This window comes from Herpailurus yagouaroundi, unplaced genomic scaffold (genome assembly GCF_014898765.1).
Source record: "Herpailurus yagouaroundi ecotype Mexico unplaced genomic scaffold, PumYag 190, whole genome shotgun sequence".
NCBI lineage: Eukaryota > Metazoa > Chordata > Mammalia > Carnivora > Felidae > Herpailurus > Herpailurus yagouaroundi.
The window spans coordinates 31,889,554-31,904,008 of NW_024412421.1; the positions used below are offsets into that span (position 1 = coordinate 31,889,554).

At 44.7% G+C, this 14,455-nt stretch overlaps 1 protein-coding gene across 1 annotated transcript in view; it reads left to right on the plus strand.

Annotated features, from left to right (window-relative positions):
• HSD17B2 (hydroxysteroid 17-beta dehydrogenase 2) overlaps nt 1–14,455 on the plus strand; it is a 92,756-nt gene that overhangs the window by 42,932 nt on the left and 35,369 nt on the right. The window contains exons 2-3 of the mRNA XM_040443214.1: nt 6,361–6,573; nt 13,035–13,220. Coding sequence (XP_040299148.1) covers nt 6,361–6,573; nt 13,035–13,220 — 399 coding nt within the window. The remainder of the gene's footprint in view (nt 1–6,360; nt 6,574–13,034; nt 13,221–14,455) is intronic.

Here is a 14,455-nt window from a genome sequence, read left to right on the forward strand (position 1 = left end):
GAAAGGATTCACCATTCTGGATGCTGTTAAGAACATTTGTGATTCATGGGAAGAGGTGAAAATATCAGCATTAACAAGAGTGGAAGAAGTTGATTCCAACCCTTATGGATGGATGACTTTGAGGCTGTCCAGACTCGAGTGGAGGAAGTCACCACAGATGTAGTGGAAATAGCAGGAGAACCAGAATTAACAGTGGAGCCTGGGACATGTGGGTGGCTCAATCAGTTGAGCGTCTAGCTTTGGCTCAGGTCATGATCTCGCCGTTCGTGAGTTCGAGCCCCACTGCTGTCATCAGACTCACTGCTGTCAGTGCATAGCCCACTTTGGATCCTCTGTCTCCCCCTCTCTCTGCCCCTCCTTGGCTTGTGCTTTCTCTTTCTCTCAAAAATAAATAAACATTAAAAAAAAAAAAAAAAACCACGTGGAACCTGAAGGTGGGACTGAATTGCTGCCTTCTCATGATAAAACTTTTAATGCATGAGAAGTTGCATCTTATGGATGACCGAAGAAAGTAGTGGCCTTTGTGAAAGTGGTTTCCACTCCTGGTGAAGATGACTGAAATGACAAGAGAGGATTTAGCAGATAAACTGAGTTGTCAAAGCAGCAGCAGGATTTGAGAAGAATTAACTCCAATTTTGAAAAAAAGATCTCCTGTGGGTAAAATGCTATCACACAACATCACATGAAACAGAGAAATCACTCTCTAAAGGAAGAGTCAATCGATGTGGCAAGCTTTACCGTTGTCTTAAGAAACTGCCACCGCCACCCCAACCTTCAGCAACCACCACTCCACTTGGTGAGCAGCCGTCAGCATCCAGGCAAGACCCTCCACCAGCATAAAGCCCAGATGATGGTCAGCATTTTTTAGCAATAAAGTATTTCTTAAATATATTATTTTTAACATTTATTTATTTAGTTTTGAGACGGAGAACGAGAGAGAGAGAGCGACCAGGGGAGTGACAGAGAGAGCGGGAGAGAGAGAATCCCAGGCAGGCTCCACGCTATCAGCACAGAGCCCGATGCGGGGCTTGAATCACTCACGAACTGTGAGATCATGACGTGAGCCAAAATCAAGAGTCGACACTTAACTGACTGAGCCACCCAGGTGCCCCAGCAATAAAGTATTTTTTAATTAAGGTATGTACATTGTTTTTTAGGCCTAATGCTATTGTATATTTAATAGGCTACAGTATAGTGTAAACATAACTTTTATATATGCTGGGAAACCAAAACATTCATTTGACTTGCTTTATTGTGGCAGTCTGGAACTGAACCCGCAAAATCTCTGAAGTTTGCCTGTATCTTCCACATGCCAGGCTCTTCCTAGGAACTTTCTAGAGAGTTAGATCCTGGATTCATGAAGCTAGTCAAAGTAACGACCTTCAGGGGGTGCGTGGCTGGCTCCATCCATCAGTAGAGCATGTGACTCTTGATCTCAGGGTCGTGAGTTCAAGCTCCACATTGGGCATGGAGCCTACTTAATAAATTAAATTTTTTTAAAAAGACGCTACTTTCAAAAATATCTTCCAGATTGTTCTCTACTCAGAGAACATGTAGTCAGGATCAACACATCTCTTTCTTCTCTTTCTTAGCATAAAGTTTTCAAGATTCACCATTGCTGTAGTGTGTAACAGAACTTTATTTCCTTCTATGGCTGAATCATATTTCATTGGATGGATACACCATGTTGTGTTTATGTATCCGCCTGTTGGTAGACTTTTGGGTGGACAACCTTTCTCACCCTCCTCTGCACATGCCCTGGCTGGGTGTTTCTTTGCTGCATGGAACCCGGGGCCGCGGCCTTCATCTCTGCACTGCAGAACGATTCTTTCTGTGCAGGGAAGGAACATGCGGACATCCTAATATGACAGAAACCTGTCAGGAAAACTGGAAGCTTGAAAATTCATGGCCTCAATATGCCCAGCTGCGTCGACCATGAGGCAGAAGCACAGGGTTTGGTGTATCACAAATGGGAGGGGCCCTCCGTGGACACATGGCCTTGCCCGTCAGAGCAGGTGTAACCCAGTTCCAGACCCATTCTTCATGCCAATCGGGTTCTAAGTTAGTTACTTGCAGGTTGATCATACCCTTCCTTGCTGGACCACACGAGGAGCATTCTGGACTTGGCTTCCCCACACTTCCCCTCTCTTCTTAAACAGATAAAGGAGAAGGTGGCTGGTCCAGGATAACGAAGAGGCATGGGCTTGGATTTAGGCCCCGGCAGAGAGTCTAAGTCTATCCCTACTATCTCTGTATTGCTGGCCCTTCTCCTTTTCAGTTTTCCCATGTGTAGAATGGGAAAGGCAGTCTCACCTGTTGACATTTGGAGAATAATTTTGCAAGACAGTACTGGTCACCAGTGACATCTGGGGTTTCCGGGGTGGTGTAGGGGTTTGCGTGCTTGGCACCTATCTGTGGCGCTTGGCACTGTCCAGGAGCTGGTTCCAGCATAGTTGACTGAGAAGTTGAATTTGTCCAGCTGCAGGGCAAAGCCACATTCACTGGGCTCACAAAACTGGTACACACATATATTATTACATGTTGAAGAGCCATAATTCTAATGTGCTAATTTATACCAAGATGGACATCTGTCACCTGGCTCAGATGCTTCTATCTGCTTCCAATGTTACTGTCTCTTCCTCTGGGCAGGCCCTGGTGGTGACGCTTACACAGAGGCCTGTCTCCCGAGCATAGATGCACATGGACATACAAGAAGCAAAAGTTAAATGCAATCAGCATTATTTATAGTAGTCAATACATGGAAGCAACCCAAGTGTCCGCTGACAGATGAAAGGAGAGGGGTGCCCGGGTGGTTCAGTTGGTTAAGCATCCGACTTGGGCTCAGGTCATGATCTCACTGCTTATGAGTTCGAGCCCCGCATCATGCTCTGTGCTGAGAGCTCAGAGACTGGAGCCTGCTTCAGATTCTGTGTCTCTCACTCTCTTTCCCCCCCTCCACTTGTGCTTTGACTCTCTGTCTCAAAAATAAAGACATTAAAAATATTAAAAAAAATAGATGAATGAATAAAGAAGATGTGGTGCACATGTGTGCATACACACACACACACACACACACACACACACACAGAATATTATTCAGCCATAAAAAAGAATGAGACCTTGCCATTTGCAACAACATGGATGGACCTAAAGGTATTATCCTAAGTGAAAAAAGTCAGGAAGACAAATACCGTATGATTTTACTTGTATGTGGAATCTAAAACAAAACAAAAAAAATCAGAAACAGATCCATAAGTAGAGAACAAAGTAGCGGTTGCTAGGGGGAGGGGGCTAAGGCTGGGCAAAATGGGTGAAGAGCAGTGAGAGATACAGGCTTCCAGTTAGGCAACGAATAAATAAGTCACAGGGTTGAAAGGGACAGCATGGGGAATATAGTCATAGTATTGTAAGAGTGATGTATGGGGACAGATAGTAGCTACACTTGTGCTGAACACAATATAATGTGTAAACTTGTCAGATCGCTAATTTGCACTTCGGAAACTAATGTCACATTGTGTGAGCCATATTCAAGCAATAAATAAATAAACAAAGAAACAAATAAATAAATAAGACAAAAGGACAGAAAAACAGGCATTCACATGCCTTGCTGATAAATGTGAAGGACTAAAATCTATGACCATTTTAAACGTGTCTATCTTTGACCCAGAAAGTCTCAGTGTCTGTCCTAGAGAACAAATACATACATTCAGAGACACATAAGTGATGTTCTTTCCAGCACTGTACATGAGAGCAAAAGAAAGAATTAACCTAAATGTCCATGAATAGGAAAATGATTATATAACTTTTGGTGCTTATGATGGAATATGACACAGCAATTTTATTTTATTTCTTTTTTATTAAAAAAATTTTTTTTTCAACGTTTATTTATTTTTGGGACAGAGAGAGACAGAGCATGAACGGGCGAGGGGCAGAGAGAGAGAGGGAGACACAGAATCGGAAACAGGCTCCTGGCTCTGAGCCATCAGCCCAGAGCCCGACGCGGGGCTCGAATTCACGGACCGCGAGATCGTGACCTGGCTGAAGTCGGACGCTTAACCGACTGCGCCACCCAGGTGCCCCATGACACAGCAATTATAAAAGATGGGGTAGAGCTATATCAACTGACATGGATATTCCTCCAAGATACTTTTTAAAAATATTTTTATTTATTTTTGAGAGACAGAGAGATACAGAGCGCTAACGGGGGAGGGGCAGAGAGAGGAAGACAGAATCCGAAGCAGGCTCCAGGCTCTGAGCTGTCAGCACAGAGCCCGACATGGGGCTCAAACCCACAAACCGTGAGATAGTGACCTGAGCCGAAGTTGGACGCTCAACCGACTGAGCCACCCAGGCAGCACTCCAAGATGTTTTGTTAAGCAAAATGCTACATTCACCCATTTTGTCCAACCCACCACCCCCCGCCCCTCTGACAACCATCAGTTTGTTCTCTGTATTTATAGGTCTGATTCTGCCTTTTGTTTGTTTATTCATTTGTTTGATTTTTTAGGTCTCACTTAGGAGTGAAATTACATGGTATTTGTCTTTCTTAGTGTGACTGATTTCACTGGGCATCATACCTTCTAGGTCCATCCGTGTTGTCTCAAATGGCAGGATTTCATTCTTTTTTTAGGACTGTATAATATTCTTGTGTGTGTGTGTGTGTGTGTGTGTGTGTGTGTAAAACACGTTTTCCTTATCCATTAATCTATTGATGGACACTTAAGTAGCTTCCATTTCCTGGCTGTTATAAACAATGCTGCAATACAAATAAGGATCCACGTATCCTTACAAAGTAGTGTTCTTGTTTTCTTTGGGTAAACACCCAATAGTGGAATTACTGCATCATATGGTATTTCTATTTTTAATGTTTTGAGCAACCTCCATACTGTTTTCCACAGTGGCTGCACCAATTTGCGTTCATGACAACAGTTCACAAGTGTTCCTTCTTCTCCACATCCTCGCCAACACTTGTTATTTCTTGTCATTTTGATTGTAGCCATTTTAACTGGTGTGAGAGGGTATCTCATGGTGGTTTTGACTTGCATTTCCCTGGTACTTAGTGATACTGAACATCTTCTCATGTGTATGTTGGCCATTTGTATGTCTTCTTTGGGAAAATGTCTATTCATTGCCTCGGCCCATTTTTGAATTAGATTGTTTGATTTTTTTTTTTTTTTTTTTGGTGTTGAGTTTGTCCTTTCACCGTCTAATGGTGATCATCCTCTTCTTAGGGACAGTGACACTTCTGTTCAGATTCCAGGAAGGTTTTGTTAGCTTGGAAGTAAGATGTCTTTTCCGATCACGGACACATTGATCCTTGAGTTAACTGTCAGCGTGCTCTCTGATTTCTCATATTTTCCAGTTCTTAGGTAGATGCCTGACTATAGCCCCTGACTGCTGATAAGAGGGATACCTCAAGGTTTACAGGAAAGATCACCTGACCCAGCCAGTGTGAAGACTATGTCTCACCTTTAGAGTTTTGGAGGCATATTGACTGTTGGGTGTTTATTCTGCTATGGCCCAACAGGTGATTTTATGTGCATGTTGCCTTCATTCAGACCTTCAGATACCTATCACTTATGGGCATGAAACCATTTTTCAAGGGTCCATAATATCCCGCAGACTGGTTTGGATAAACTCCCACCTCAAAGTATGAGGGGTATTTTACATATTATTTGTCATCCATTTATTTCCACAAAGTGATGCACTTAGGGCCTTCTATCTGGTTTCTGTTGCACCTATCCTTCTAGGGTTGATGTCTATTCAACAACTTGGGAGAAGGCCATCATGGGGGAAAAAGTTCTGAGGAGATGAGCAGTGCAGGTGGCTATGAGCCATCATCTTTCATAACCTAGAAGGGACTGGGAAGCTTCTTGTTCCTGACTTCTGTCCACAGGGACGCAGGATCTGACATTTTGTTATGTCTCTAAAACCCAAAACCAACCCTAAGGTATTAGTTTGTAATGAATGATTCACTGAAGATTTTATGGAGTGATGGAAGCTACATCAAATATGATGCAGCAGAGATTAATAGAAAAATTTCCATGATGTGTCTTTATTTTCCCTCCTGAGTTATGTGGCCACCAGCCACTCCTGGACCATCCCTCCGTCAGAAATTCCCCTTTCACTTAAGCCCCCACTCCAAATTTTACCTAACTTTTCTTCTTTTTATACAGAGAAATGCATCTGTTTTGGCTTGTCTGTGCATTTTTCCACTTAGCAGATAAAGAAACTTCCTCAAGTGCCACCCTCTCCAGAAAACGTGGACAATCATACCTAGCATGGAATGTTTTCCTCATTAAGTGACTTCTCCTGCCACCTGAGTCTGAGCCCACTTTGTCTTGCCTTCATCCCTTGCAGGTGGTGATTCTGGATTTGGCCATGCCCTGTCCAAATATCTGGATGAGCTTGGCTTCACGGTATTTGTCGGAGTTCTGAATGAAAAGGGACCAGGAGCAGAGGAACTGCGAAGAACCTGCTCCAAGCGCGTCTCCGTGCTCCAGATGGACATCACCAACCCGCAGCAGATAAAAGACGCCCACAGCAAAGTGGTGGAAAAGGTGCAGAACAGAGGTACTGCGACCCGCCCCTCCTAGCAAGTGACCCACTCTGGTTCCAGCCTCGAATTACCACTGCCCTCTAGTCCATTCTGGCTGCTGACCACATCTGAGGGTGTGAGCACCTGTCACATGCCACGGCCTCTCGCAGACACAAAGATGGTACGAATGGGTCAGCCGTCCATCCTCACAGAACTTGAATTCTTGAACCCATTTGCCCAACATCTGCTTGGTCACCCTCCCATTACTTACCCTCATGCCCGCGCTTCCCCTTGCTTTCCTCCCACCAATATTAACATGTGTTGGACTTAAAAAAAAAAAAAGTAACAATTACTGTCTTCCTTTAGTCACAGCCCTTTTTCTTCCCCTTCCTTCATGGTTGAGCTCTTTGGAATCCTGCTGTCCTGTTTTTAACTTGTTCACCTTCAATCCCGTGTTGGCTTACTGGTCTGGCTGAGCTAATAAGTGTCATCCTGAACACCTAGCTGTTTATCTCTCTGCACTATTTTATCTTTTAATTAAAAAATTTTTAATCTTTATTTTTGAGAGACAAAAAGAACAAGCGTGTGAGCAGGGGATGGGCAGAGAGAGAGGGAGAGAGAGAATTCCAAGCAGGCTCTGCACTGTCAGCATAGAGCCAGACGCAGGGCTCCAACCCACGAACCACGAGATCGTGACCTGGGCTGAAACCAAGAGTCAGGAACTTAACTGACTGAGCCGCCCAGGCACCCCCCCACCTTTGTTTTTTTTTTTAATTTTAATAATCCCTTTTACTTAACCCAGTATATCTACAACATTAATATTTCAATATGTAATCAATACAAAGGTTATTAGTGAAGTATTTCACATTTTTTAAACTAAATCTTTGAAATCTGGTGTGTATTTTATGCTTACAGCTCAACTCAATTTAGAGGCTAAATTTTCAATGGTTAAAGTGAAATATAGTCCTACCAAAACCACAAAGCTGTATTTATTTTTATTTATTTATTTAATTTAAATCCGAGTTAGTTAACATAGAGCTGCAGTATTATAAATGTGCTGACCACCCTCCCTTGTCTTGGCTTTGAGGTCTCCAGCTTTCCTATTGCTTCCCTAGTTCTCTGATTTTTGTTTTGTTTTGTTTTGTTTTTTTGTTTTTTTGGCTTCTCCTGCCTGAACCCCTTCTTCCATCCCCCCATAGAATGTGAATGTTTCTGCGGGCTCCATCCACAAACTCCCCATTCCATGTTTCCTGGGCTAAGCTGTTCTGTCCCTGTGCCACTCAGCTGCATATTACAATCACCTGGCGAGTGTTTGAAAATACCCATGCTTGGGCCCAGGATGGCCTACATAAGTTGGAGGCCCCAGGGCAAAATTAAAATGATGTAAGGCCCCTTGTTTCAAAAATGATGAAGACTTTAAGATGATGCTAGCAGAGAATTGAAACAAGCAGGAAGATCAGAAGCACAGGGCCCTGTGTGACTGCACAGGTGGTACACCCATGATGCCCACCCAGCCTGGGAACCCTTCCCCTAACCAATCCAATCGGTGTCTACAGGCAAGGATTCAGCTGTCCTTCAATAAGGGGGCTGCTACTGTTGCTAGCCTGTTGCTACGAATGTCAGCGGCAAAGAAGATCCCACTCCGGGGTCCCAGGCCTCAGTATATTTGAGAGCTCCCTAGGTGATACTAAGGTTCTGCCAGAGCTGAGAGACATTGAGATGTATGCCAGTCACTTCCAAGTGTATTACCAGCCTAGCCCCCTTCTCAACATCTCGACCTATATGTATATAAAACTGTCTGCCTGACATCCCGCCTCCCTTTGTTAAAACCTGACCTCATTATCTTTTCCCCTGTTGCCTGTCTGCAAATGCGCTTACCCTCCTTCATTCCACAGCTCAGAAGTTGGCATTGGCACGAAGTCAGTCATCCAAGACAGCAGCCTGGGGGTCACTTAGACCTGCAGCTTACCCTCAGTCCCTAAATCCTATTTGTCCCGAGTCCTTCAGTTCTACGTCCTAGATCTTCCTCACCCCAGGCCTATTCTCTCATCTCCAGGCGGTGAGGCTTAGCAAGGCTTCACCTTCCATCTGGGCCCCCACGATCTTCCTTGCGATGGGGCTCCCTCCCCATTACTTTCCAAATGGGCAGTGATCTTTACAATGTGCACCTTATAACGCCACCCATCTCTTATAGACCCTTGGACATACAGGGCCTCCGTGTCTTGGGTCCCTCCCATGAGCCAGGCCTGTGGGAGGTGTCTTGCTCAGTCTCACTGAATGGTTCAGTGGGTCTCTATCTGCCACCAAATACAATCTAAACCCCTTCACAAGAATTTGAAAGCTCTCAGGATAATGGCCGCTGACAAACCCTTAATCTGCAATACCTATTGGCCCACTCGGTAAATTCTGATCAGTTTCCAGAGTAGAATATGTGAAATGTACCATATCTTTGTACATGCAGCTTCCTCTTGCCAAAATTTCCCTCTTGCCTCTGCTCCCTTTTTCTAAGACTCTTGATTTGTCCAACTGCAGACTCTACTTCCACAGGAGGCCTGGCTCAAACATAACATCTCGCGCATGATCTTCCTGTTGATCCAAGTGACACCATTCACTTTCTCTTCTGGACGCTCACTTGTTATACCTTGCACACACCTGCATTACTGATTATAAATATCTGTCCATCTCCTGCTCCTCACCACCAGGTTCCTTGAGAATCACAACCATGTTCCCAGGAGGATTCGTTCAGACGCCAGTGGCACAAACCCAGGTTGAAATTGCTAACGTATAAAGGAATGTATGTGCATAATTGAAATGACAGGTTAGCTTCAGGCGTGTTGGATCCTTAAACAATGTCATCAGGGCTCAGTCTCTGTGTCTTACCCTGCTCTCTCCCTGGTTGGCTTCACGTTGGGGCTTTGCATGGAGGCCTCAAGCACTTGCAGCTTATATCCTCTTTACTGCTGACATTTTCAGCATAAAAAGAGTAATATTATCTGCTTCATTTGGCAGTTGAAGATGTAGTTATATAGGAAGCACTTAGAAGAGTCCCTGACATGAGGAAGGCATTCAGTACGGGCTCCTGTTTTCCATTCATTCAACACTAAGCACAGTCCCTGGCATATAATAAATATTCAGCAAACATCTAAGAAGTGAGAGGAGGAAAGAAAAATAGACTTTTTGTTATTAGGGATTAATTTTCAGCAAGTTTAGCAATGTGTGGTCGTTTTCTAGAAAAGTAGTCTTCCTGGCCTGCTCTTTTGTGGTTTCAGAGATTTGAGCTTGTCCCTCTTAAGAAAGGGACTTCATGGTGTCTTATTCAATAAGATATTCGATACAGACCCCTCTAGTGAGGCCCAGAGGGGCAGTATTAACCATACTGAAGGATAAAGCAATGGGCTATAGATATGGAAATACTACACCAGCATCCAGGGATGCTGAAGGGGTGTGGGGGAATACACTTCCCAATGAGCGAGCCCATGCTATTTTGTGGCCAGAATTCTGGAGAGCCACCCTCTTCTGAGGCAGAATTATCAATATGCCTTCTGTCCGCTTTCCTTGAGGTCTCTCTCAACCTCAGCCTCTCGACTCAAAGACGAAGTGAAGCAGTGAAACAGAGAATTTAAAATCACCAAGAAGGAGGTTTCCTGAAGAACCCTCTGGGACCTGTAGACAAACGAGAAAATGTCAGCTCCTGTAAGAGGGCTGTCACTGTGCTGTGTTCCTACACAGCACATTATTATATAAGTAAATATTACTTATTTTAAAGTTAATACGACCCATAGGTATAGTGGGCTTATCAGCCATCTTAAAATTCTATGGCAGGAGTTGGCAAACTATGGCCCTGTTTTGTTTTGTTTTATATTTTATTTTGAAAAAATTGTAGATTCATAGGAAGTTGCAAATAAATGTCAGGCAGAGCCTGTGTGTGTTTTGCCAAGCCTCTCCCAGTGTTAACATCTTACATAACTACAGTACAATATCAAAACCAGGAAATTGGCATTGGTGTAAGCCACAGAGCTTATATTTCACCAGCTATACATATAAGCATGTGTGTGTGCACACGCGCACATGCGTGTGTAGATTTGTACGAGAGCATCACAATCAAAACACAGAACTATTCCATCACCACCAGGCTCTCTCATGCCACGTTTTTAAAATTTTTTTTTTCAACGTTTATTTATTTTTGGGACAGAGAGAGACAGAGCATGAACGGGGGAGGGGCAGAGAGAGAGGGAGACACAGAATCGGAAACAGGCTCCAGGCTCTGAGCCATCAGCCCAGAGCCCGACGCGGGGCTCGAACTCACGGACCGCGAGATCGTGACCTGGCTGAAGTTGGACGCTTAACCGACTGCGCCACCCAGGCGCCCCTCATGCCACGTTTTTAGAGCCATATTCTCATCTGTCACTCCTGGCGATCACAAATCTGTTCTCTCTCTAACTTTGTCATTTAAAGAACATTATATAGATCTGCCACCTGTTTTTGCATAGCCTCTGAGCTAAGGAAGGTTTTTATAGTTTTAAATGGTTGAAAAAATCAGAAGAAGAAGGTTATTTTGACAAATGAAAATGATATGGAATTCAAATGTCAATGTCCATAAATGCAGCTTTAGCGTGGCCCTGCTCCCATTCATTTACAGATGAAGTCTGCGTCTGCTCTTACCCTATAGCATAGCTGAAACAGTAGTGCTCACACAGAACTGTTCACTATCTGGCCTTTTTTAGAAAAAGTTTGGCGACCCCAATTCTAGTGCCTTCTCAAGCTGCTGCGTGTTGCCTGTCCAAGGTGTACATCAGGCTGAATGAATTCAGCAGAGGCGTCCCCTCCACCATCACCATCCTCATAATAGCTGTTGAGCTCTTACTACGTCAGGCATCATCTCAATTAGGGCTCCCAATCACGACTGTGTATAAATGTCAGACCCCCAGCTCAGGTGTGTGAGAAATGTAGCATTATTTTCTGCGACTCAACTCTGTATTTGAGCCATCTCTCTGCCATGTGGCAAAAACCATTTCAATTGGAACTTCACCTCGTTTCCCCAGGGTAGCATCTAAATTCCTGGGGAGGAGACATTTCTTCTTTGATTGTCAATGCTTCACGCTGACCCCTGCTGAGGCGTCCGACAATCTGTCCAGTCCTTGCACAAGTTGGCTGCCACTTACCTTCTTGATGCCATCCAAAAGGCACCATTAGGGCTGCACTTCCTGCCATTTGTGTCTCTGAGGCTCCTTCGACTTCTCCACGTAACACAGGTTCTCACACTTGAGATCACTTGGACGGTATGGTCTGTCACCAGAAGCTGAGCTTCAACAACAACTTCTGCTTGCTACTTTCTGATCTAGCAGGGCTGAAGTGGGGTTCCAGAATCTGCATTTCTAACAAGTTCCCATTTGTGCTGGACCACATCTTGAGAGCCACTGTTGTAAACCAGGCTGAGGCTCAGGGAACTCAGAGAATAAACATACCCCGGGTTCTGTCATCTCTGTTTCTCCCAGGTAAAGAGGAACCAGGTCACTCACTTCTGCTATAGAGCCCACCTCCTAAAAGACATTTGGACTTTTTGGATTACCTCTTTCCCACCATTTAGGGCAGTGGTTCCCAAGCTTGCTTGTACATGGGAATCCCCAGGGGAATTTTTGAAACTATCAGTGTCAGGGCCCCTTCTCTTCCCTATCCCAGAATTTCTGATGTAATTGGCTGGGATGTGGCTGGACACTGGGGTTTTAAAAAGTGCTCCCCCCACCCCCAGGTGATCCTAATGTGCAGTCAAGGTGGCAAACCACCACTTGGGAACAGGGCTTCTCCAAGTGTGGTCCAGACCTGCATCAGCACCACCTGGGAGGTCGTTAGAAATGTAGATTCTGAAGCTCCATCCCAGACACCCCCAAATGGGATTCCCTGGAGGTGGGCCCAGCGGTCTGTTTGTACAAGCCCTCTGGGTGATTCTGATGCAATCAATAGGATTAGGCTGGGTGTGGAAGGGACTAGGGCTCAGAGATTCTGCCATCTTCTTAGCTCTCGACACTTCTCTAGCTGTCTCATTTCCCTGGATTAGGGGATCTCTTCTAGTTTAGGGAAAAGGGAAGACAGGCTTCTATATCATCCCGCATGGCCCTAAGGATGTTCTACTGTCTCTACACACTCCTTTAAGGGAGAAACATGAGGTAGGCCCTTACTACTATACCCCTTGCTGATGCTTCCCTCTGCGGATACAGCAAATATCTAGCTGCTTGGATGTAGGAAAGTGTTAGAAGGAGAAGGAAATACCTCCAAAAAACCATTGCTTAATATTTCAAATCTACTCACTACACAACCCCCCGCCCCCACCCCAAAGGAGGTGGTTTTAGGTATTCGAGGAGACTGAGGTCTGAGTTTGAGTGATCTGCCTGGATCCTAAACCTGAAAGGGGACTTTTAGACTCTGGAGCTTTAAGTGTTAAAAATCCTCCTGCTCTCCAGCATCATGAGACATCAAACTCATTCCTTTCTGTCCTCAGGACTGTGGGCTGTGGTCAACAATGCTGGGATCATTGGCTTACCAGCGGACGGGGAGCTCATTCCCATGACTAACTACAAACAATGCATGGCCGTGAACTTCTTTGGGGCCGTGGAGGTCACAAAGGCATTTTTGCCTCTTCTTAGAAAATCCAAGGGGAGGCTGGTGAACATCAGCAGCATGGCAGGTGAGTTGGCCTTTCCCCACAAGGTTGTACGGTGCCTGTTGTGCAAGATGTGGCTTGTTGCATTCTTTTTGGACCAAAGAAGAAAGCAGGACAGGCTTCTGCAGGGCTGGGTCGAGATTAGTCAAATTGTATGTTTACCGTTCATCTTAATACAATAAAACCTTCCCTTTCAAATCCTTTCATGTACAAACGCTTACCTCTTATGTCATCTACTCATTACTGGGGATTTAGGTTTTACATATCTTCATAACACATAAGCTTCCTAGATTTGGACAGGAAACCAGGCATACAGTTACTGGTAATCTGTTTTGAACTGGGCACATTCGTAAGATGAGTAGGCAAATGTCCCCACTGTTGGCACTGATGGAGCTCCACATCTCTGTTGGCTGCCCAATCGTATTTTCCATAAGATCCTTCCCAATATTTTGCAATCTCAAGGCAGTTGGGTCAGGGTGTGACATTTGATGACTCACTTTTTTTCCATTTCAAAGAACAGATAGTCAACAACTTGAGTCCAGGGTTTAACAAACTCCCTTTCATAAACAAGCCCATGTATGTGATATCACATCCTTTCTTCTAGGACAGGCATTTTCTTTCCTTTCCTTTCCTTCTCTTCTTTCTTTCTTTCTTTCTTTCTTTCTTTCTTTCTTTCTTTCTTTCTTTCTTTCTTTCTCTTTCTTTCTCCCCTTCTCTCTCTCTCTTTTTTTTAAAGTAGGCTCCACACTCAGCTCAGAGCCCAACACAGGGGTTGAACTCATGACCCTGAGACTGAGACCGGAGCTCAGATCAAGAGCTCAACACTAAACCAACTGAGCCACCCAGGCGCCTAGAACAGGCATTTTCAAACTGGGGTTCCTTAGATCCTGACTTGGCTTTGGGAACGTCCATGGGGCTGTCTTTCGGGCCACTGCACGAGTAAAAGGGAAGCCAAGGGGGTGGGGGCTTGGACTTTAGGATCCTGCCTTCAAAAAGAGGAACACCACTACTCTTCACTGTTTGATCAGTTGGTTCCAAACAAGATTTTTTTTTTTTTTTTTTTTTTAGCATGAACGGGGGAGGGGCAGAGAGAGAGGGAGACACAGAATCGGAAACAGGCTCCAGGCTCAGAGCCATCAGCCCAGAGCCCGACGCGGGGCTCGAACTCACGGACCGCGAGATCGTGACCTGGCTGAAGTCGGACGCTTAACCGACTGCGCCACCCAGGCGCCCCGATTTTTTTTTTTTTAAATGAAAGA